General features: G+C 42.1%; 1 protein-coding gene across 2 annotated transcripts in view; it reads left to right on the plus strand.

Annotated features, from left to right (window-relative positions):
* LOC132153264 (inactive dipeptidyl peptidase 10-like) overlaps positions 1–25221 on the plus strand; it is a 107458-nt gene that overhangs the window by 78253 nt on the left and 3984 nt on the right. For both annotated transcript variants that reach the window (XM_059562653.1, XM_059562654.1), the window contains exons 8-19: positions 2627–2747; positions 3019–3173; positions 13345–13442; positions 13513–13636; positions 13781–13819; positions 13889–13996; positions 14087–14178; positions 14323–14370; positions 14570–14691; positions 14810–14854; positions 14949–15047; positions 15205–15274. In XM_059562653.1, the coding sequence (XP_059418636.1) occupies positions 2627–2747; positions 3019–3173; positions 13345–13442; positions 13513–13636; positions 13781–13819; positions 13889–13996; positions 14087–14178; positions 14323–14370; positions 14570–14691; positions 14810–14854; positions 14949–15047; positions 15205–15274 (1121 nt within the window). The remainder of the gene's footprint in view (positions 1–2626; positions 2748–3018; positions 3174–13344; positions 13443–13512; positions 13637–13780; positions 13820–13888; positions 13997–14086; positions 14179–14322; positions 14371–14569; positions 14692–14809; positions 14855–14948; positions 15048–15204; positions 15275–25221) is intronic.

Consider the following 25221-nt stretch of genomic DNA (forward strand, 5'->3'; position numbering starts at 1 on the left):
TGTAGTTTTTTTTGGTCCAATAATTAATATCTCTGTCTTATACAAATTTAATTGGAGAAAATTATTTGTCATCCAATCTTTTACATTTTTAACACACTCTGTTAGCTTAGATAATTTAGAAGTTTCATCTGGTCTCGTTGAGATATATAGCTGAGTATCATCAGCATAACAGTGGAAGCTAATTCCGTATTTTCTAATAATATTACCAAGGGGCAACATGTATAATGAAAATAGAAGGGGACCTTGGACGGATCCTTGTGGCACTCCATATTTTACTGGTGATAAATGAGATGACTCCCCATTTAAATAAACAAAATGGTAGCGGTCGGACAGGTAGGATCTAAACCATCTTAAAGCCTGCCCTTGAATACCTGTATAGTTTTGTAATCGATCTATGAGTATGTCATGATCTATGGTGTCGAACGCAGCACTAAGATCAAGTAAGACTAGCAATGAGATGCAGCCTTGATCTGACACAAGGAGCAGGTCATTTGTAATTTTAACAAGTGCAGTTTCTGTGCTATGGTGGGGCCTGAAACCTGACTGAAATTCTTCATACAGATCATTTTTGTGCAGGAAGGTGATCAATTGAGCAGACACAACTTTTTCTAATATTTTAGACATAAATGGAAGATTTTAAATAGGCCTATAATTTGCCAGTTCACTAGGATCTAGTTTTGGTTTCTTAATAAGAGGCTTAATAACTGCCAGCTTGAATGGTTTTGGGACGTCAGACCTTCAGTCTAGTGAGAGACAGGGCTTAAAGGGTTAGCTCATTGAAAAATCTAAATGATGTTATTAATAACTCACCCTCATGTCATTCCAAACCTGTGAGACCTCCGTTTATCTTCGGAACACAGTTTATGATATTTTAGATTTAGTCCGGGAGCTCTCAGTCCCTCCATTGAAACTGTGTGTACGGTTTACTGTCCATGTCCAGAAAGGTAATAAAAACATCATCAAAGTAGTCCATGTGACATCAGAGGGTCAGTTAGAATTTTTTGAAGCATCGAAAATACATTTTGGTCCAAAAATAGCAAAAACTACGACTTTATTCAGCATTGTCTTCTCTTCCGTGTCTGTTGTGAGAGAGTTAAAAAAAAGCAGTTTGTGATATCCGGTTCGCGAACTAATCATTCGATGTTACCGGATCTTCTTGAACCAGTTCACCAAATCGAACTGAATTGTTTTAAACGGTTCGCGTCTCCAATAAGCATTAAACCGCAAATGGCTTAAGCTGTTAACTTTTTTAATGTGGCTGACACTCCCTCTGAGTTCAAACAAACCAATATCCCGGAGTAATTAATTTACTCAAACAGTACACTGACTGAACTGCTGTGAAGAGAGAACTGAAGATGAACACTGAGCCGAGCCAGATAACAAACAACAGATTGACTCGTTCACGATTACCAAAATAATCATTAGTTACAGCCCTAGATTAGTTAAAATATTTTAAAATACATTTTGCATTGTTTTACTTTTTGTAATTAAAAGACAAATATTTTGTCATTTAAATATTCTTACAAAATATGATAAAATATTATCTTGTTCTAGTGAATCAAATATCTGTATTTTGTCTGTTATCTCTCTGTATTGTCACACGCCTAGTGTCGATAAGCAGGGATATAGCTCATAATTTTCCAAGTGTATGATATAGCTTTCATTCTTCAGGTCAACCATATATTCATGAAAAAAAAAAAAAAAAAAAAAAAACATCAGTTTGAATAAGGAAAGCAAAAACGTTGCCGTAGTATCCTTTCAAATGTAAAAAAAAGTACCGCCCTGCCCCTGGAAAAAAGTTCAAGCTCAGGAATTGGCTAGCTTGGAACAACAAATTTCTCCCTGGGAGCACTGCAGCCAGAACTTTCTCGCATTCCTCGCCCCCTTCACAGACACCTGTGGATTGTTGACTCTGTCTAGGACCTGACCAAGGCCGTCTCCATGGCAACTTGCTGTGACGCTGTACAATCTGCGGACTGAGGCATCTAGAGAGAATCGCAACTCTCCAGGCCTACAAATACACAAACTCTTACACATATACAGATATGCACTCACCCCCCCACCCCCATACCTCGCCTTCGCCACTTTGTTCCGCCAGTCTGGCAAGCGGGTCTGTGACCAGCGCTGTAAAAATAGCTGCAGGACCGGATGGCTGTTTGCCTGCGCTGGATTACCTCGACCCCCCCAATTTCCGTCCCCAGTTGCAAGTCTTGTGTTTATTGTGTGTTGATTATGTGCTTTTGTGCTGAGGTGTTTTTACGGTTCTCACACTGTGCTCCCATAGGAGCACAGTCTGGGTGTTGGTTTTTTTCTCCTCTCTTTCCTAATGTTTTTGCTGTTATCTCTTCCCCTGTCTTACTCAATTACATTTCACTGCTGGTTATGTATGCCATATATAATCTTGTATGTGACGAATAAACCTTGAATCTGAATCTGAATCTGATGTATTAATTTATTTATTTATTTATTTATTTGCTTTAACTCTGGTGTGAATGCAATAACACTGAATAAAACACAACCAAGTTTAAGTGTAGTTAGAGTATTTAAGTGTGATTTAATAAAAGCATGATTGATATTTTAAATATCTTGTGTACGTGTGTGTGTGTGTGTGTGTGTGTGTGTGTAGGTGTACATATTTGAAAATAATATTTACTATCAGTCGGATGTCAGGAGTAACTCGCTGCGACTGACCTCATCTGGAAAAGAGGGCGTCATCTATAATGGCATCGCTGATTGGCTCTATGAAGGTGAGACTTGCTCTATTATATCTCTGTATAAGATTTAAGAAATATTTGATGATGATGCATTTTTCCTCTTGTGAGACACATATAGCACAGTAAGTGTTGTCCAATTTTCTCTTGTGTAAGTTGATTGTAAGTTACCTCACAGTTTCTCCAGATGAAGATGCGTGGTGAAGCTCAGGTGTTTGACTTTGAGATCTTATACAGCACAGATAAAAAGTCCAGTTTTCCATTCAGTTTTTAAAACTCTTGTTTTGTTGGAAACACGCGTGCACAGAGGAGGTCCTGCACATGCATGTGGCGCACTGGTGGTCACCTGATGGCGAACGCTTGGCATTTCTGGTCCTGAATGACAGTCTGGTGCCAAACATGGTGTTGCCCACTTTCACTGGTTCTACATACCCTAAAGGCAAACAGTACCCATATCCGAAGGTAAGTGTCTGTGCTTGACCTTCACATCCTCATGCTCAGATCAAGTTAAGTCAAGTCAAGTCTGTTTTATTGTCAATTATTCCACATGTGCAGCACATACATATAGAACATTTTAATTGTGTTACCCTCAGACCTTTGGTGCATAAAGATAACACTAACAGTAGAGCATAAAAATACAGATAGATACAGATTAAATATAAAATACAACTATACAAATCAGGGTATGTTAAAAATATACATTTAAAATAAAAATACAGTTAAAGCAGCACAAGGCACATGGCAGATAGAGTGCAAACCAGTGAAGTAAACAAACAGTGCAGATAAAATAATAATAAAATGATTGTAGTGCAAAAGAGCTTGTTCAGAATGATTTAAATTGACAAAAAGCATTCAGTGGTGACTGGGGCGGGGGTGGCGGTGGGGCAAGAGGGAGTTCAGCTTCCTGATGAATGAAGCTGTCCTTCAGTCTGCTGGTCCTGGCCTGGAGACTCCGCAGTCTCCTCTCTGATGGCAGTAGACTGAAGATGCTGTGTGATGGGTGAGTGGGATCACCTGCAATGCAGAGGGCTTTACGGGTGAGACAGGTTCCATATATGTCCTGGAGGGAAGGGAGGGAGACACCAATGATCCTCTCATCTGCTTTCACTTTGTGTTGAAGAGTCTTCCGGTAGGACGCGTTGCAGGCACCATACCACACAGTGATGCAACAGTTTCAATCAGACCCATTGCCACGGGTATATAAAGACAAGCACTAGCCATGCATTCTGCATTTTTTAAACATTTGTGGAAAAAATGGGTCATTTTGAAGAGCTCAGTGATTTAAGCATGGATGACACCTATCACAGTAACAGTGTCAGTTCATGAAATTTAATCTCTGCCAGATATTCTACGCTCAATTATAAGTGGTGTTATTGGAAAGTGAAAGTATTTAGGAGCAGCAGAAGACCATGTACAGTCACAGAGCAGGTCACCATGTGCATGGAGAATAAAAGTCGCCAATGCTCTGCTGATTCCAGACCTCCAAACGTCCACCGGCATTAACATCAGCACAAAAACTGTGTGGCGGGAGCTTCGTGTATGGGTTTTAAAGGCCGAGCGATTTCTTTGAACGCAGGTTGGCCAATTTAAAGCTGATATGTGTGTGTGTCAAGTCAAGTCAAGTCACCTTTATTTATATAGCACTTTAAACAAAATACATTGCGTCAAAGCAACTGAACAACATTCATTAGGAAAACAGTGTGTTAATGCAAAATGACAGTTAAAGGCAGTTCATCATTGAATTCAGTAATGTCCTCTCTGTTCTGTTTAAATAGTGTCTGAACATTTATTTGCAATCAAGTCAACGATATCGCTGTAGATGAAGTGACCCCAACTAAGCAAGCCAGAGGCGACGGCGGCAAGGAACCACAACTCCATCGGTGACAGAATGGAGAAAAAAACCTTGGGAGAAACCAGGCTCAGTTGGGGGGCCAGTTCTCCTCTGACCAGACGAAACTAGTAGTTCAATTCCAGGCTGCAGCAAAGTCGGATTGTGCAGAAGAATCATCTGTTTCCTGTGGTCTTGTCCTGGTGGTCCTCTGAGACAAGGTCTTTACAGGGGATCTGTATCTGGGGCTCTAGTTGTCCTGGTCTCCGCTGTCTTTCAGGGATGTAGAGGTCCTTTCTAGGTGCTGATCCACCATCTGGTCTGGATACGTACTGGATCTGGATGACTGCAGTGACCCTCTGATCTAGATACTGGTGGCTACGGGGACCTCGGAATAAGAGAGAAACAGACAAATATTAGCATATATGCCATTCTTCTAATGATGTAGCAAGTACATAGGGTGTTATGGGAAGTGTTCCCGGTTCCGGTTTACCTAATTAATGCAACCTAAAAATCCTTTAACGGATTTGGATATTAAAAGCATATTACCTTTATTTTATTTATATAGTGCTTAAAACAAAATACATTGCGTCAAAGCAACTGAACAACATTCATTAGGAAAACAGTGTCAATAATGCAAAAATGATAGTTAAAGGCAGTTCATCATTGGATTCAGTTATGTCATCTCTGTTCAGTTAAATAGTGTCTGTGCATTTATTTGCAATCAAGTCAACGATATCGCTGTAGATGAAGTGTCCCCAACTAAGCAAGCCAGAGGCGACAGCGGCAAGGAACCGAAACTCCATCGGTGACAGAATGGAGAAAAAAACCTTGGGAGAAACCAGGCTCAGTTGGGGGGCCAGTTCTCCTCTGACCAGACGAAACCAGTAGTTCAATTCCAGGCTGCAGCAAAGTCAGATTGTGCAGAAGAATCATCTGTTTCCTGTGGTCTTGTCCTGGTGCTCCTCTGAGACAAGGTCTTTACAGGGGATCTGTATCTGGGGCTCTAGTTGTCCTGGTCTCCACTGTCTTTAAGGGATGTAGAGGTCCTTTCTAGGTGCTGATCCACCATCTGGTCTGGATACGTACTGGATCCGGGTGACTGCAGTGACCCTCTGATCTGGACACAGACTGGATCTGGTGGCCACGGTGACCTCGGAACAAGAGAGAAACAGACAAATATTAGCGTAGATGCCATTCTTCTAATGATGTAGCAAGTACATAGGTTGTTATGGGAAGTGTTTCCGGTTCCGGTTTATCTAATTAATGCAGCCTAAAAATCCTTTAACGGATTTGGATGATAAAAGCATATTAGTATGTTATGTGTAAGCCAGGTTAAAGAGATGGGTCTTTAATCTAGATTTAAACTACAAGTGTGTGTCTGCCTCCCAAACAATGTTAGGTAGGTTATTCCAGAGTTTATGCGCCAAATAGGAAAAGGATCTGCCGCCCGCAGTTGATTTTGATATTCTAGGTATTGTCAAATTGCCTGAGTTTTGAGAACGTAGCGGACGTAGAGGATTATAATGTAACAAGAGCTCATTCAAATACTGAGGTGCTAAACCATTCAGGGCTTTATAAGTAATAAGCAATATTTTAAAATCTATACGATGTTTGATAGGGAGCCAGTGCAGTGTTGACAGGACCGGGCTAATATGGTCATACTTCCTGGTTCTAGTAAGAACTCTTGCTGCTGCATTTTGGACTAGCTTTTGTTTGTTTACTAAGCGTGCAGAACAACCACCCAATAAAGCATTACAATAATCTAACCTTGAGGTCATAAATGCATGGATTAACATTTCTGCATTTGACATTGAGATCATAGGCCATAATTTAGATATATTTTTGAGATGGAAAAATGCAGTTTTACAAATGCTAGAAACGTGGCTTTCTAAGGAATGATTGCTATCAAATAGCACACCTAGGTTCCTAACTGATGACGAAAAATTAACAGAGCAGCCATCAAGTCTTAGACAGTGTTCTATGTTAATACATGCAGAGTTATTAGGTCCTATAATTAACACCTCTGTTTTTTCCGAATTTAGCAGTAAGAAATAACTCGTCATCCAGTTTTTTATATCGACTATGCATTCCTTTAGTTTTTCAAATTGGTGTGTTTCACTGGGCCACAAAGAAATATAAAGCTGAGTCATCAGCATAACAGCTAACACCATGTTTCCTGATGATATCTCCCAAGGGTAACATATAAAGCGTGAAAAGTAGCAGCCTAGTACTGAGCCTTGAGGTACTCCATACTGCACTTGTGATCGATATGATACCTCTTCATTCACTGCAACGAATTGATGGTGGTCATATAAGTACGATTTAAACCATGCTAATGCACTTCCATTAATGCCAACAAAGTGTTCCAGTCTAACAGAGAGATACAACCACGATCAGATGATAAGAGCAGGTCATTTGTAACTCTAAGGAGAGTAGTCTCAGTACTATGATATGGTCTAAATCCTGACTGGAAAACCTCACAGATATAATTTTCTCTAAGAAGGAATATAATTGTGAGGATACTACCTTTTCTAGTATCTTGGACAGAAAAGGGAGATTCGAGATCAGTCTATAATTAACTAGTTCTTTGGGGTCAAGTTGTGTTTTTTTTAATGAGAGGCTTAATAACAGCCAGTTTGAAGGTTTTGGGGACATATCCTAATGACAATGAGGAATTAATAATAGTCAGAAGAGGATCTATGACTTCTGGAAGCACCTCTTTTAGGAGCTTAGATGGTATAGGGTCTAACATACATGTTGTTGGTTTAGATGATTGAACAAGTTTATACAATTCTTCCTCTCCTATAGTAGAGAATGAATGGAACTATTCCTCAGGGCGTCTATAGTGCACTGTCTGATGCGATACTGTAGCTGACGGCTGAATGGTTACAATTTTATCTCTAATAGTATCGATTTTAGAAGTAAAGTAGTTCATAAAGTCATTACTGCTGTGATGTTGGGAAATGTCAACACTTCTTGAGGTTTTATTTTTCATTAATTTAGCCACTGTGTTGAATAAATACCTGGGGTTATGTTTGTTTTCTTCTAAAAGAGAAGAAAAGTAATCGGATCTAGCAGTTTTTAATGCTTTTCTGTAGGATAGGTTACTTTCCCCGCCAAGCAATACGAAATACCTCTAGTTTTGTTTTCCTTCAGCTGCGCTCCATTTTTCGGGCTACTCTCTTTAGTGTGCGAGTATGCTCATTATACCATGGTGTCAGACTGGTTTCCTTAACCTTCCTTAAGCGTAAAGGAGCAACTGTATTTAAAATGCTAGAAAAGAGAGAGTCCATAGTTTCTATAGTAGTCCATGGTTACAGTAGCCAGTACAAACATCACAGGGGATTTATCATTAACATTTGTGTCTCTGGATAATGTTATATGAAGCACCATTACTTCAAATGAGTTATACTTGAAGTCTGCCCTCTGAGAAATCCTGAAAACATTGTTATAGATTGAAGCAACACCTCCCCCTTTGCCTTTTAGACGCGGCTATGTTTATAACAGTAATCTTGGGGGGTGGAGTCAGTTAAAATAATGTAATCATCAGGTTTTAGCCAAGTTTCTGTCAAACAGAGCACATCTAGATTATGATCAGTGATCATATTATTTTACAGAAAGGGATCTTATATTCAATAAGCCAAGCTTTATCATTTGTTTATCCATATTGCATCTGTTTTTTGTTTGTTGAACCTCAATTAAATTGTTACTCTTAACTTGCTTTGGATGTTTTTTTATTTTATTTTCTAGTTCTGGGTACAGACACAGTCTCTATAGTGTGATATCTAGGTGAAAGAGTCTCTATGTGCTGAGAATTAACTGACCTCTGTGACGTGAGGCAGTTAGCAGACGGTCGGTTTAGCCAGTCTGTCTGCTTCCTGACCTGGGCCCCAGTTAATCAAGTATAAACTCTAAGACTATGTGCCATATTTCCAGAGAGAAGAGCAGCACCACCCCAGGAGGGATGAAGACCATCTCTTTTCTACAGGTCAGGTCTGCCCCAAAAGCTCTTTCAATTGTCTATGAAACCTATGTTATTCTGCGGGCACCACTTAGACATCCAGCCATTGAGTGATGACAATCTGCTATGCATCTCGTCACCACGGTAAGCAGGGAGGGGACCAGAGCATATTACAGTGTCTGACATCGTGCTTGCAAGTTCACACACCTCTTTAATGTTATATTTAGTGATCTCCGACTGGCGTAGTCGAACATCATTAGTGCCGGCATGAACAACAATCTTACTGTATCACGTTTAGCATTAGCCAGCACTTTTAAATTTGCCAAGATGTCAGGCGCTCTGGCTCCCGGTAAACATTTGACTATGGTGGCTGGTGTCTCTATATTCACATTCCATACAATAGAATCGTCAATAACTAGGGCACTTTCATCAGGTTTCTCATTGGGTACATCACTGAGTGGGGAGAACCTGTTTAATGTTTTGATTGGAACAGAAGACGACTATGCTGCCTCACTGTCACCCAGTTGCCCTGCTGCAGGGGCTCTGTTGCCGGAACCGAACAATGTACAGGAATCCCTGAGCTAGACGCATCCAAAGCCGTATCTAGAGCCCTAACATTCTTACTGTCCTCAATTAAAGTTTGGATGCGTGTCTCTAATTCTGAAATCTTCTCTGTCAGCCTAACTATTTCCCTGCATTTATCACATGTGAATCCCTCATCAGTGACAGAGATAGATAAACTGTAATGGGGCAAGAGGTGCAAATAACAATAGCAGGAGAAGCCATTACTCACCGTGCGTGATGAAATATTCTTACCACAGTTGTTTGATGAACTTGTAAAAAACTTGTGAAGTGCTTGAGTGAAAGGCTGGTATTGTCCTGCTCCTGGTCTCCCGAGGCTGCCGTTCAGAGCGGTGGTGATGGAATAAAGAGTGTGATGGAGTGTGTGTGTGTGTGTGTGTACATATCTATCTATATATATATATATATATATATATATATATATATATATATATATATATAAACTCACCTAAAGGATTATTAGGAACACCTGTTCAATTTCTCATTAATGCAATTATCTAATCAACCAATCACATGGCAGTTGCTTCAATGCATTTAGGGGTGTGGTCCTGGTCAAGACAATCACCTGAACTCCAAACTGAATGTCAGAATGGGAAAGAAAGGTGAATTAAGCAATTTTGAGCGTGGCATGGTTGTTGGTGCCAGACAGGCCGGTCTGAGTATTTCACAATCTGCTCAGTTACTGGGATTTACACACAAAACCTTTTCTAGGGTTTACAAAGAATGGTGTGAAAAGGTAAAAACATCCAGTATGCGGCAGTCCTGTGGGCGAAAATGCCTTGTTGATGCTAGAGGTCAGAGGAGAATGGGCCGACTGATTCAAGCTGATAGAAGAGCAACTTTGACTGAAATAACCACTCGTTACAACCGAGGTATGCAAATAGGAAAAAGAGGCTACAATTTGCACAAGCTCACCAAAATTGCACAGTTGAAGACTGGAAAAATGTTGCCTGGTCTGATGAGTATCGATTTCTGTTGAGACATTCAGATGGTAGAGTCAGAATTTGGCGTAAACAGAGAGAGAACATGGATCCATCATGCCTTCTTACCACTGTGCAGGCTGCTGGTGGTGGTGTAATGGTGTGGGGGATGTTTTCTTGGCACACTTTAGGCCCCTTAGTGCCAATTGGGCATCGTTTAAATGCCATGGCCTACCTGAGCATTGTTTCTGACCATGTCCATCCCTTTATGACCACCATGTACCCATCCTCTGATGGCTACTTCCAGCAGGATAATGCACCATGTCACAAAGCTCGAATCATTTCAAATTGGTTTCTTGAACATGACAATGAGTTCACTGTACTAAAATGGCCCCCACAGTTACCAGATCTCAACCCAATAGAGCATATTTGGGATGTGGTGGAACGGGAGCTTCGTGCCCTGGATGTGCATCCCACAAATCCCCATCAACTGCAAGATGCTATCCTATCAATATGGGCCAACATTTCTAAAGAATGCCACGTAGAATTAAGGCAGTTCTGAAGGCGAAAGGGGGTCATAATAATCCTAATTATTCCTAATAATCCTTTAGGTGAGTATATATTTATATATATATATATATATATATATATATATATATATATATATATATATATATATATATATATATATATATATATATATATATATATATATATATTAGGGGTGTAACGGTTCACAAAATTCACGGTTCGGTTCGATACGATACACTGGTGTCACGGTTCGGTTCGGTACGGTTCGGTACGTTTTAGATACAGCAAAAAGAAAAAATTGGCAGATAAATTTCCTTGATTTTTAAAAAATGTTTTATTTATTAAAACTAACAAAGTATGTTTTTTTTTTACATTGAACAATGATGGAGCTATTCTTTACCCATCTTCTATGGTGTTTTCTTAGCAGCATACTGTATAAAACAAAAACAGCTCTTTATAAAAAAAAATGAAAATGTTATATTAGTTATGAACAAATACAAAGATGTAACTTTTTATATGGAACTCTATAACTCTTTATATTGAGTGTGTTTTTACTCAATTGGTTCTCTATAGGGCTTATGTTTTTTGGAACAAAGCAGGAATTACGGTCTGTCTGAAATGGGCTGGTGAAGGAATATTGTAACGGGGCTCAATTACATTAAGCATGTTCTCAAAACCTACGTTTTCCACTACAGAGTAAAGCGCTCGCTCACTCAGTACACGCTGAAGGCTCGTTGCAAAATGGCTAATGCGTTTAACAGACCAGAAATAGAAGATCCTCCAATAACCAACAGGTCTGGTGTTTGGGTGCACTTTGGATTCCCTGTAAGCTATAATGGTGATGATAGAATGAATGGTAAATAGTAAGGTCTCATATCCGCGGCTATAACGTAAATGTAGCCTACCAAAGGCCGTGGTGATGTCTTTTGCCCTGTTTGAATCCGTTGGAAATGTCTGTCTAAATGCTGCGGGGATAGTTTTCATGTGTGTATGTTTCTCTTTATTTCCGTCTTTTCCCAGATACTGACACACTAAGGTGATGTCGGCGTAAATGAGTTGACATGTTTCAAGTATTCCCGCTGGTGTTTTTTTTTTTTTTTTTTTTTTCGCTGGTGTAGGCTACCCTAGATGCGAAATATCGTTGTATTTTTATCCACCACTCTCTTGCCATCACCATTATAGCTTACAGGGAATCCAAAGTGCACCCAAACACCAGACCTGTTGGTATTTGGAGGATCTTCTATTTCTGGTCTGTTAAACGCATTGGCCATTTTGCAACGAGCCTTCAGCGCGTACTGAGTGAGCAAGCGCCTGACTGAGTAGCCTAACATAAACATATAAGTTGGTGTTTTTTTCTTCTTCGGGGGTGTCAGGGGCGTTGCCAGTTACGTCGTTTGGGTTATTGGGCTACCTTGTTGAACGCATATCATTATATTTCACTTTTCTTTTTATTTTCCAAATATAATTCATTAGTCCAACGAACCGTTCAGTCCATAATGTGTACCGCGTACCGAACCGAAAGCCTTGTACCGAACGGTTCAATACGAATATGCGTATCGTTACACCCCTACTATATATATATATATATATATATATATATATATATATATATATATATATATACAGAGCCCTGACCTCAACCCCACCCAACACCTTTGGGATGAACTGAAACAAAGATTGTGAGCCAGGCTTCCCAACATCAGTGCCTGACCTCAAAAATGCTCTATTGGATGAATGGGCAAAAATTCCCACAGAAGCACTCTAAAATCTTGTGGAAAGCCTTCCCAGAAGATTGGAAGCTGTCAATGGGGACCCACACCATATTAAAGTCCATGTATTTAGAATGAGATATCATTAAAGTCAGACATCCCAACGCTTTTGTCCATATGGTGTATCACATGGTGAGGTGGACCATTAAAGACACATGCGTCATTATTTGATGTAAAATGAGATTGAAGTTTAAAAAGGGGGAAATAACATGGGAAATTCTGGGTTGCCTTTCTAAAGCCTGCTTTTAAACTAGAACAATTTTTTGTGGGTTTCAACATGTACAGTGTGAAAAAACTTAATAGTATAGTATAGTACAGGGGTAGGCAAGTTCAGTCCTAGAGAGCCGCAGTCCTGCACAGTTCAGCTCCAACTCTGACAAAACCCTCACCTGCCTGTAGCCTTAGTAATCCTGAAGACATTGATGAGCATGTTCAGGTGTGTTTGATTAGGGTTGAAGCTGAACTCTGCAGGTCGGAAGCTCTCCAGGACCGAACTTGCCTACCCCTGGTATAGTATATTATGAGGACTTATGATACTAGATTCTGTAAGTAAATGGATCGAATGCCACGTTTGTCCATTTACTGCAAATAAAATCATCAACCCAGTGTTTAGGAAGGTACAGTGTGAAACGTCAATTTACGAATAACACCATTAATTGTTAAGCCAGGTATGAGCAACATTTAAACATGAAACAAAATTCAGTTTTGGATTCCATTTGCCAGGATTTAGAATGACACAGAGTTAACTAGATTAAGTGTGAATATTGTGCAGTGATTCTGGGTACAGAGGCCTTCAGGGACTCAACTGAGACCCATGCATGATGGGATTGATATAGACACTTGTTTTAATTAATTTTTATCTAATTGAATGACACTCTGACATATTGAAGTGTGACTCAATTGTTTAGACATTTTAGGGTGGAGGTATGTTGAAGGAAATGTCACATTCGTTTTGTCATCTGTCTTAATGAGAAGATTGAATTATTTGTGTAGGTCATGTTTTTATAACTGTATGTATTCACACGTGTTTTGTTTGCAGGCTGGGCAGCCCAATCCCATGGTGAAAGTGTTTGTAGTAAATCTGTACGGACCGACACACACTCTTGAACTCACACCACCAGATGAGCTCAAGCTCAGGTATGGCATTTGTGTGTTCAGGTCTGTGATGGAGACTCAGCCGATGCTCTGACGCTCTCTGTGTCTGTAGGGAGCACTATGTGGTTATGGTGAAGTGGATCAGTAAGACCAAGACAGCAGTGCGCTGGTTAAACCGAGCGCAGAACGTCTCTATTCTGACCGTCTGCGACTCCACCACTGGAGCCTGCATCAAGGTACACAAATCATACACAAAAAAACACACACACACTTACTCACTCACACACAGAGCTGTGCTTCCTAAGGAAGATGATAATATGCTTTAAAGCTGAATTTGTCAATGTCATTGTCATGATGATGATGGTGATGTTTCTTTTCAGAGGCATGAGGAAACATCAGAAGTTTGGCTCTCAAAACAGGTGAATCTCCACTAGATGTTTGCATCATGATCTTCCGTCACATGAGTTTAATGCATCTATTGTCTCCAGAATCAAGAGCCGTTCTTCTCACGAGACGCCAGCCGCTTCTTCCTGACCGTCCCGGTAAAGCAGGGAGGACGAGGAGACTTCCACCACATCGCCATGTTCACCTCTCAGGTACAGACACGGCAGGACAGAATGATGCTGATGCGTTTGAATCTGTGTATGTGATCGAGAGCGTGTTGATGTCCTCGTGTGTTTATTTAGGCACGTGCGGATCAGAACGAGGTGCGACATCTTACATCAGGTAACTGGGAGGTGACGCAGATTCTGGCTTACGATGAGAACAGCCAGAGCATGTGAGTAAAACATGAACCTCCAATATGTCACAATATACACACCAGGCCTCTAATAATGAAGGGATCAGCAAATGTGACCTAACTGTATTACATGTGATCACAGTATTTTGAAACCACTGTAAATCTTAGTCTGTTCTAATGCAGATATTTCCTGAGCACTGAGGGCTCCTCGACCCGCCGGCAGCTCTTCAGGTGAGATTCATTTTGTGTCCATTCCTCCAGAACCGTTCATCAAATGCGCTCCTCATAGTAAAACTTATTCATGAAATACATCAACACTGTGTCCTGATTTAATGAGGGTACCTCTGATGACCAAGGTGTGTAATAGTGATGTGAGTTTACATAAGTTCGACAGGAAGTTCAACCTCTGATTGGTCCCTTCTGTGTGCAGTGTGTCCACAGTAGGCTTGTTTCCACGGCGATGTCTGACCTGTGAGCTGAATAAAGCTCACTGCACGTTCTTCAGTGCTATTGTTAGCCCCACTAATCAACACGTCCTATTGCACTGCAAAGGTATGAAGACCAATTATTATTTCCCCCCACATTACAGTCCGCAGTCCTGATGAGTGACCTTTCGCCCCACCATCCAAACTAGCATAGGTTATGGTTAAAGTGTCTGGTTTTCCTGCAGGTCCAGGAGCGCCGACAGTGATAATACACTCTCTGAACTCTGCCAGTGAGTATTTATTATTTAAATTTATCCTTCTGTAAGTCTGTAAACTGTGTCCTATGTTAAAAACTGTTCTTTCTTCTTAAAATTCTCTCGTCAGATTATTACATCCTGGAGAATAACTCTGCGCTAAAAGCTGCTCTCAGATACAAACGAATCCAGCTGCTGGAGTACAGAGGCATCCAGACCGACCACTTCGGTAACGTACTGCTCCGTTCTGTTGATAAACAGGTTTCAGCAGCTTTAGCAGACCGTGTGAAGCATTAGAAGTGCTGGATCTCCTGTAGTAAAACAGACTTGAATGCCTTTGAAGATATTTGATAGAACGTTGGTCTGTTCTTCATGTGTTTTTGCAGAATTGCCACTGAAGGTCGCCTATCCACCCGATTTCTCTGAGTCCCGCACTTATGCCCTTCTGCTGATGATGTAAGAAGATCTGTGTGTGTGTGTGTGTGTGGTGTTCTGTTGAAGATGAAGGCAGTTTGTAGTTCAAAGTGTTGATTTGCGCTCTTAGAATCACATTAATATGCTGCTGGTTTTCAGATTGTCATAGCTGGTGTGGAAGCCTGACAGAAATACACCATATGACTGGAGCGTTACAAAATTGCTCTATTTAGCTTGAACATAAAAATCAATGAAGGACAGGGTCAGGATGAACTTGATTGCCTCAAGCAGACATGGTCCTTCATCCAGATCTGCGTGTCGGCCTCACCTCATTAAATGCTGAGTCCTGACCTTTGCTCATTCTCTGCATGTCACGAGATTTAGAAACTGAACTGAACTGAACGTTTCTTCAGAATTATCAGGAGCACCTGCAATATTTTTTATCTTTGATTTCCTTCGCCACACTGAGACTCTTTTAGAATACCTAACAGATATTGCTCCATCATCAGTAATGTACAGCAGTGATGCAAAGATTTTGACTGATTGTTTACCTTAAACCCTAAAAAGTCAGTTACAAGCAAAAAGAAATCTGCTATCATATCATGTTTTTTGTAAATGTTCGTGGACTACTTCCACTAAATCCTCTATGCTCTACTGGACAGTGGATAGAGGTTTTGTTCATTTGGTGCTATTAGATCTGTCATCTCTGCATTGGTTGATGGGGTGTTTTGTGTAGCTTCCCTTCACTCTCTATCTGCTGAAGGTGAACCAAAAACAACTGATAGCACTACTCAGTGATATGTGTCGGGTCCCCGCTATAATAGCAACATTCACAAATGCCTACTATGACGAGTGGGGCGGGGCCAAGAGACGTGGGAACAGGAGCGAGGCCGGTGGAGTGATTGGAAATGAGCGACAACTGCTCGACCCACCGGTCTCGAGTCCCACGGAGGAGATGGAGGGATATAAAACCGGAGCGACGACAGTGACGGACGAGAGAGGACCAGGCCTGGATTTTATTTTGTGTTTGGTTTTTGTTTGTGCGCGGCAGTTGGCCGTGAGGGGCTGCTGCGCTGTTTTGTGTTTATTTTATTATTAAAGTTTGAATTGATTGTCAAAAAAAAGCCACTGTAACGCATTAAAGGACAAGGAGGCGGACAATCAAATAAAGACTTTAAAGACAAAATAAACACAAAACAGCGTGTTAGCCCCTCACGGACGGACGTGCACAAATAAAAAGCAAACACAAACTAAAGCCCAGGCCTGGTCTTCTCTCGTCTGTCACTGTCGTCGATCCGGTTTTATATCCCTCCATCTCCTCCGTGGGACTCGAGACCGGTGGGTCGAGCAGTTGTCGCTCATTTCCAATCACTCCACCGGCCTCGCTCCTGTTCCCGCGTCTCTCGGCCCTGCCCCACTCGTCACATACCCCCATCGCCCCTCGCAGGCCGGGGGGTACCCTCGAGACTGCGCTCTACTCCCCCCCCCTTCCCTCCGGGGGGGACCACTCACGGGAACCTGCGGGAACCTGGGGGTAGGACAGACGAGGCGAGAGAAAAGGAGAAAGAAGGATGAGGAGCGACAGAGGGGAGAGGGGAGAGAGGAGAAAAAATAAATAAATAAATTCCGCTTCCCAGACATGCTGCAGCTCGGCCCTCCACCAGCTGGGGGATCTCCTCCGCTGTGCCTGGCGGTGGCACTGGACGGCCCTCGGCGGATGGCACAACACTTCTCCGCCGCCCGGTGGACGGCGAAGGCTCCTCCGATTTTGGAATTTTCCGTCCCCGGCAACTCACTCCAGCCCACCGCCTCGAGCGTCCATGGCGGCACACTCCCTCGCCTGCTCGATGGCACCGCAGATTCACCACAGCGGCGAGGGATCTTCGGCAGCGCGTCCCTCCTTCTCCCGGGTTTTGGCACCACTGTAATGAATTAAAACCCCATGATCACGGGAAGAAGGAGGCGGGAACCGGCGGACAATCAAATAAAGACTTTAATGACAAAATAAACACAAAGCAGCACAAATAAAAAGCAAACACAAACTAAAGCCCAGGCCTGGTCCTCTCTCGTCCGTCACTGTCGTCGCTTCGGTTTTATATCCCTCCATCTCCTCCATGGGACTCGAGACCGGTGGGTCGAGCAGGTGTTGCTCATTTCCAATCACTCCACCGGCCTCGCTCCTGTTCCCACGTCTCTCGGCCCTGCCCCACTTGTCACACCAATAGACAGGGACGGACTGGGGCTAAAAAACGGCCCTGGACTTTGACTAGGCCCGACCCAAAGCAATCGGCACGCATAAACTCGACAACAACAACAATAACGCCTGGCATGAGTGTCACAAGACTTTAATTGTGGCTCATGATACCATACCATCCAAATGATAGCAATAGCACTGATGTTGACTAGATGTTGAGCTGGAGTGGGTGTCTTTCTCTGCTCTTGGTCTAAGCTCAACCTGAATAAACAACGATGGAATGGATTTTTTTTTTAAATAGGTTTTATTCCAAGATAACATGGACTAGTTTATATAATATGCTGTTATAACAGCATATTATACAATCTATTCCATGCTGTCTTAAAATGTTTTTTTTACTTAATAATCTTAATTTATGCAGTAATTAATTAATCTTACTGCACAGATAATAATTCAAAATTTATTTAATTTAATTATTCAAAATCTTCAAAGTTTTTAAGCATTAACTGTAATGTTACCAACATTTTTAAAAGTAAAAGCACAACATATTTCTGAATATTAGCTACTGCATGTGACATTTTACAGCTAAAATGTTGAAGTTTAGCTGTTTTAACTACTGTAATCATTAAAAATGTAGCAACCTGAATATCACTTCCTAACATCATCCCTAGCAAGTAATTCTCTTTCGCCTCATATGTTCCATACTTGGATCTGGATCTGCCTGTGGAACCAGCTCATCTTTCTGTCCCTCATCATCATCACTGGTGGCATGTTGCTGCATAGCTGTCTGGCTCACTTCTTCACTGCTGCTAATATTTAACTGCGAGGTGGTGCTGCTGGAATATATTGCTATATATTTCAGTTAATTTGGGAAATTTAGCGGCTTCAGTATCTAAATTCCGCTTTTTTTCTCTCGCCTTCTCAGCCCCACCCTTTTCTTTCCGTTTTTTACCCGCGGCCGCGTTAACCATATTGTTTGTTTATTTCTATGCTTCTTCTATCTAACGTTAACGTCTTAGCTGTTCATTTCTTCCTACTTCCACTTCTTATTCTTCTTACTTGGCGGCCATGGCCAGTGCAGCTGGCATCCAACTTAAAGGTGCATTGCTGCCACCTACAGTACTAGAGTGTAAAACAGATTAGCGGGGGGAAAAAAAACAGGTGATGACTGCACGCGTGGTGGGTGGTGGGCCGGCCCGCCGGCCGTACTGGAGTACCGGCCGTTCTGTGATTCTCCAGATCACACAGATGGCCAGTCCGCCCCTACCTACAGAACAAGCGGGAACCCAGTGTGCCTGTAGCTTTCTCTATTTCAGTTTTATCACGTGATAGAAAGTCTAAGACCTTCTCAAGCCGAAGGGCAAACTCATCTAATCTACGGCCTATTATGCATCAAACTAAGATTGATGTAAAGACACAAAGCACAGCCATCAAGTTAGCATCTTTAAACATTCGCTCACTAAAAAATAAATCATTTCTAATCAATGACTTTATAACCACAAACAATCTGGATTTTATGTTTCTAAATGAAACATGGCAAGAAGACAGCTGCAGTACAACAATCCTAAATGAAGCAGCCCCTCCTAACTTCACTTACATGAGTGTCTGCAGGACTGTTAGGAGAGGTGGGGGTGTAACTGCTCTATTTAAAGATGTCTATCAATGCAAGCAAGTGTCATTTGGTCAGTACTTGTCTTTCGAATATCTAGGGATTGTGCTGAAAGGTGCTTCACGCATTCTGTTTATTATTATTTACACGCCTCCGAAACACTCTCCAGGCTTTGTTGAAGAGGTCACAGAAATCTTATCAATGATTTACTCAGAGTTTGACTGTTTTGCTATTGCAGGGGATTTTAATATTCACATAGATAATGCAGAAAACAAAACTACAAAAGAAATGATAACGGTTCTAAACACTTTTGACTTGACTCAGCATGTGCATGGACCCACACACAAAGGTGGACACACTCTAGACTTAATCATCAGTAGAGGTCTAAACACTTCATCCATTGTTATTAGCATAGCACTATCTGATCACTTCTGTATTTTCTTTGATATTTTGATGTCTGCTACAACTGAATCTAGATCTGTCAGAAGGAGATGCATTAACGAGAACACAAGTGTACTATTTATGGAGGCTATATCTTTAACACCAACCATTTCTGCAGACTCTGGATATATTTTCCTTGATTCCTTCAACTCAAAAGTTAAGAATGTTATTGATGAGATTGCTCCAATAATAGTCAATAAGAAAACAAACAGACAGAAATCAGTTTGGAGAAGATCAACAGCAGATCAGACTATGAAAAGACAATGCAGAAAAGCATAGCGGATGTGGCGTAAGACAAAACTTGAATTTACTTAAGCATCTATAAAGACAGCCTTCATGCTTTTAATGTGAAACTAGCCACAGCTAGACAGAATTTCTTCTTAAACCTTATAAACAGTTACTTAAATAACACTCGTACTCTTTTTGCCACTGTTGAGAGACTGACAAACCCCCCAAATCAGATTCCCAGTGAAATGCTCTCAGACAGCAAATGCAATGAGTTGGCATCCTTCTTTTCTGAGAAGATCATCAATATCAGGAAGGCGATTAGCACATCCTCAAGTAATGCAGAGGTCAGACAGATTAGGCCACAATATCAAAAAGATACTATGTCTATTTTTCAAGCATTTGTTAGCAAAATTCTGGAAGACATAGTGCAGCACCTAAAATCATCAACCTGCTATCTCGACACACTTCCCACATCTTTTTTCAAAAGTGTGCTTAACTTCTTAGAAGCAGATCTTTTAGAAGTGGTGAACATCTCACTTATTTCTGAGACATTTCCAAACTCCTTAAAAACTGCAGTTGTTAATCCCCTACTGAAAAGGGGAATTTTGATAATATTTTTTAGACCAATATCTAATCTTCCTTTTATAGGCAAAATTATAGAAAAGGTAGTTTTTAAATCAGCTGAACAAATACTTAAACTCAAATGGATACCTGGACAATTTTCAATCTGGTTTTCGACCGCATCACAGCACAGAGACAGCACTCATTAAGATAATAAATGATATTCGCTTAAATTGTGACTCTGGCAAAATATCAGTGCTTGTATTGCTAGATCTCAGTGCTGCGTTTGACACTGTCGATCATAACATACTACTAGAGAGACTGGAAAACTGGGTCGGGCTTTCTGGGATGGTACTCAAATGATTCAGGTCATACTTAGAAGGGAGAGGCTATTATATGAGTCTAGGAGAGTATAAGTCTGAGTGGACGTCCATGACATGCGAAGTCCCACAAGGGTCAATTCTAGAACCGCTCTTGTTTAGCCTATATATGCTCCCACTAAGTCAAATAATGAGAAAGAACCAAATTGCCTATCACAGCTATGCTGATGATACCCAGATTTACCTAGCCTTATCTCCAAAGGACTACAGCCCCATTGACTCCCTCTGCCAATGCATTGATGAAATTAACAGTTGGATGTGACAGAACTTTCTTCAGTTAATCAAGGAAAAAGCTGAAGTCATTGCATTTGGAAACAAAGATGAAGTTTTCAAGGTGAATGCATACCTTGACTCTAGGGGTCAAACAACTAAAAATCAAGTCAGGAATCTTGGTGTGATTCTGGAGACAGACCTTAGTTTCAGTAGTCATGTCAAAGCATTAACTAAATCAGCATACTATCATTTAAAAAACATTGCAAGAATTAGATGTTTTGTTTCCAGCCAAGACTTGGAGAAACTTGTTCATGCCTTTATCACCAGCAGGGTGGACTATTATAATGGACTCCTCACCGGCCTTCCCAAAAAGACCATTAGACAGCTACAGCTCATCCAGAACACTGCTGCCAGAATATATCCCTATTATCCCCATATCACACCAGTCCTCAGGTCCTTACACTGGCTTCCAGTTACATTTAGGATTGATTTTAAAGTACTTTTACTCATATATAAGTCACTAAATGACCTAGGACCGAAATATATTGCAGATATGTTTACTGAATATAAACCTAACAGACCACTCAGATCACTAGGATCGAGTCAGTAAGAAATACCAAGGGTTCACACAAAACAAGGGGAGTCCGCCTTTAGTTACTATGCTGCCCGCAGCTGGAATCAGCTTCCAGAAGAGATCAGATGTGCTAAAACACTAGTCACATTTAAATCTAGACTTAAAACTCATCTGTTTAGCTGTGCATTTATTGAATGTGCACTGTGCAATGTCCGAACTGTTTGCACTATATTTTCACAGTTTTTAAAAAAAAAAGTAAAATCATTTTCTAACTGTTTTAAATTCATTTTAAATAAGTAAATTTTTTATAATTGTAAAAGTTTTAAAATTGCTTGTTTTATTCTTCATTATTATTTTACTTTCTTTTATGTAAAGCACTTTGAATTACCATTGTGTACGCAATGTGCTATACAAATAAACTTGCCTTGCCTTGCCTTCACTGTTCTCCTAAAACCCTGTGATGTGCAGATAAGGAGGATTTTTAAAGTGAAATGTCCACTTAACTTTACTATTTTGTGAGTAGAAATGGTGTCACATGTTTCGCAGGCTGATTTTCAAAGGTGCTGCAAACACACTTGACCAGAACCAGGAGGGGCATGTTATTTCAGATCAGAAGTACATCATGAAAGCTGAATGCACATAAAAGTGATGATAGACTGATGTGTTTTTATCTATGTCAGTGATGCTGCCCCCGCTGGTCAGCAGGTGCATGAGCAGTCATAGCTGGACTGTTTACAGTTTTTTTCAGTCGCTAACAAACGTTTGTCCAAACAGTTGTCACATTTCCAAAACTCTAAACACAGTTAGCACAGCATCAGTCTTTTGTGGCTATACCATTCACACATTTCATGTCGTTTTCACACAATATGCAGTCAGTGAACACATTTCCAAAATGCTTACATTTTCTTAACAGACAAGCTATACCTCCCAACAAAATTATGGATTGTTTTTGTAGTATTTACGAATGTTAACACACAACATCCCACAATAGCAAAAACAATATTCCAAACCTTAGATACAGTATAAAAAAAACTCTGCTTCTGCAATGATATCAGTTCAAAAACAATATATCTCAGCTGATAATAAACAAACAATTGAATAATTGACATACAGCTGATTTATGTTGGGTAAATTGGGACAACCACAGCTGGTTCCAGTCTGGCTTAGACTCAGTGGCAGGGGTTATTTTTTTCTATTACTATAAAAGGAGAACTTTGAGGAGTGATGTTTTTGGAAACAGAAACAGAAAAAGACAAACACTGTAATGTCTGGACAAGGAAGAGGAAGAGGAAGAGCAAGAGCAAGGGGCCCAGGGAGAAGAGCAGGCCCCGTGAGAGATGCAGAAGGAGGTGCAGTGAGAGTAGCAGTGAGAGGAGCAATGAGAGGTGCAGGTGCAGTGAGAGATGCAGAAGGAGGTGCAGTGAGAGGAGCAGTGAGAGGAGCAATGAGAGGTGCAGGTGCAGTGAGAGATGCAGAAGGAGGTGCAGTGAGAGGAGCAGTGAGAGGAGCAATGAGAGGTGCAGGTGCAGTGAGAGATGCAGAAGGATGTGCAGTGAGAGGAGCAGTGAGAGGAGCAATGAGAGGTGCAGGTCCAGTGAGAGATGCAGAAGGAGGTGCAGTGAGAGGAGCAGTGAGAGGAGCAATGAGAGGTGCAGGTGCATGAGAGATGCAGAAGGAGGTGCAGTGAGAGGAGCAGTGAGAGGAGCAATGAGAGGTGCAGGTCCAGTGAGAGATGCAGAAGGAGGTGCAGTGAGAGGAGCAGTGAGAGGAGCAATGAGAGGTGCAGGTCCAGTGAGAGATGCAGAAGGAGGTGCAGTGAGAGGAGCAGTGAGAGGAGCAATGAGAGGTGCAGGTCCAGTGAGAGATGCAGAAGGAGGTGCAGTGAGAGGAGCAGTGAGAGGAGCAATGAGAGGTGCAGGTGCAGTGAGAGATGCAGAAGGAGGTGCAGTGAGAGGAGCAGTGAGAGGAGCAATGAGAGGAGCAATGAGAGGTGCAGGTGCAGTGAGAGATGCACAAGGAGGTGCAGTGAGAGGAGCAATGAGAGGTGCAGGTGCAGTGAGAGATGCAGAAGGAGGTCCAGTGAGAGGAGCAGTGAGAGGAGCAATGAGAGGTGCAGGTCCAGTGAGAGATGCAGAAGGAGGTGCAGTGAGAGGAGCAATGAGAGGTGCAGGTCCAGTGAGAGATGCAGAAGGAGGTGCAGTGAGAGGAGCAGTGAGAGGAGCAATGAGAGGTGCAGGTGCAGTGAGAGATGCAGAAGGAGGTGCAGTGAGAGGAGCAGTGAGAGGAGCAGTGAGAGGAGCAATGAGAGGTGCAGGTGCAGCGAGAGATGCAGAAGGAGGTGCAGTGAGAGGAGCAGTGAGAAGTGCAGGTGCAGTGAGAGATGCAGAAGGATGTGCAGTGAGAGGAGCAGTGAGAGGAGCAATGAGAGATGCAGGTCCAGTGAGAGATGCAGAAGGAGGTGCAGTGAGAGGAGCAGTGAGAGGAGCAATGAGAGGTGCAGGTGCAGTGAGAGATGCAGAAGGAGGTGCAGTGAGAGGAGCAGTGAGAGGAGCAATGAGAGGTGCAGGTCCAGTGAGAGATGCAGAAGGAGGTGCAGTGAGAGGAGCAGTGAGAGGAGCAATGAGAGGTGCAGGTGCAGTGAGAGATGCAGAAGGAGGTGCAGTGAGAGGAGCAGTGAGAGGAGCAATGAGAGGTGCAGGTGCAGTGAGAGATGCAGAAGGAGGTGCATTGAGAGGAGAAATGAGAGGTGCAGGTGCAGTGAGAGATGCAGAAGGAGGTCCAGTGAGAGGAGCAATGAGAGGTGCAGGTCCAGTGAGAGATGCAGAAGGAGGTGCAGTGAGAGGAGCAGTGAGAGGAGCAATGAGAGGTGCAGGTCCAGTGAGAGATGCAGAAGGAGGTGCAGTGAGAGGAGCAGTGAGAGGAGCAATGAGAGGTGCAGGTGCAGTGAGAGATGCAGAAGGAGGTGCAGTGAGAGGAGCAGTGAGAGGAGCAATGAGAGGTGCAGGTCCAGTGAGAGATGCAGAAGGAGGTGCAGTGAGAGAAGCAGTGAGAGGAGCAATGAGAGATGCAGGTCCAGTGAGAGATGCAGAAGGAGGTGCAGTGAGATGAGCAGTGAGAGGAGCAATGAGAGGTGCAGGTGCAGTGAGAGATGCAGAAGGAGGTGCAGTGAGAGGAGCAGTGAGAGGAGCAATGAGAGGTGCAGGTCCAGTGAGAGATGCAGAAGGAGGTGCAGTGAGAGGAGCAGTGAGAGGAGCAATGAGAGGTGCAGGTCCAGTGAGAGATGCAGAAGGAGGTGCAGTGAGAGGAGCAGTGAGAGGAGCAATGAGAGGAGCAATGAGAGGTGCAGGTCCAGTGAGAGATGCAGAAGGAGGTGCAGGTGCAGTAAGAGGAGCAGGTGCAGGAAGAGGAGCAGGCCCAAGGAGAGGGCAAGGTAGAGGTGTAAGGATGCGTGGTGGTGGCATTCCAAGGGCTGCAAGAACAGTAGTCAGTGATGAAATTCGTGCCACTATCATTGACCACGTAATCAACCACGGTCTCTCACTAAGAGAGGCTGGTGAAAGAGTGCAACCCAATTTGAGGCGGTCAACCGTTGCCTCCATTATTCGCATCTTTCAACAAACCAACAGGTAAGTAGTGCATTTTACATGGACTGTTTCTATTCTCACTTGACATGTCAATAAGGTCATACAGTAATGCATATGTTGAATTTTTTTGTTTCCTCTAAAGACTGCAACGTCTTCCACCCTCTGGGGGAAGAGGAAAGCTCCTCAATAATGATCAAGAGCTTGC

Source organism: Carassius carassius, chromosome 11 (assembly GCF_963082965.1).
Source record: "Carassius carassius chromosome 11, fCarCar2.1, whole genome shotgun sequence".
Classification (NCBI taxonomy): Eukaryota; Metazoa; Chordata; class Actinopteri; order Cypriniformes; family Cyprinidae; genus Carassius; species Carassius carassius.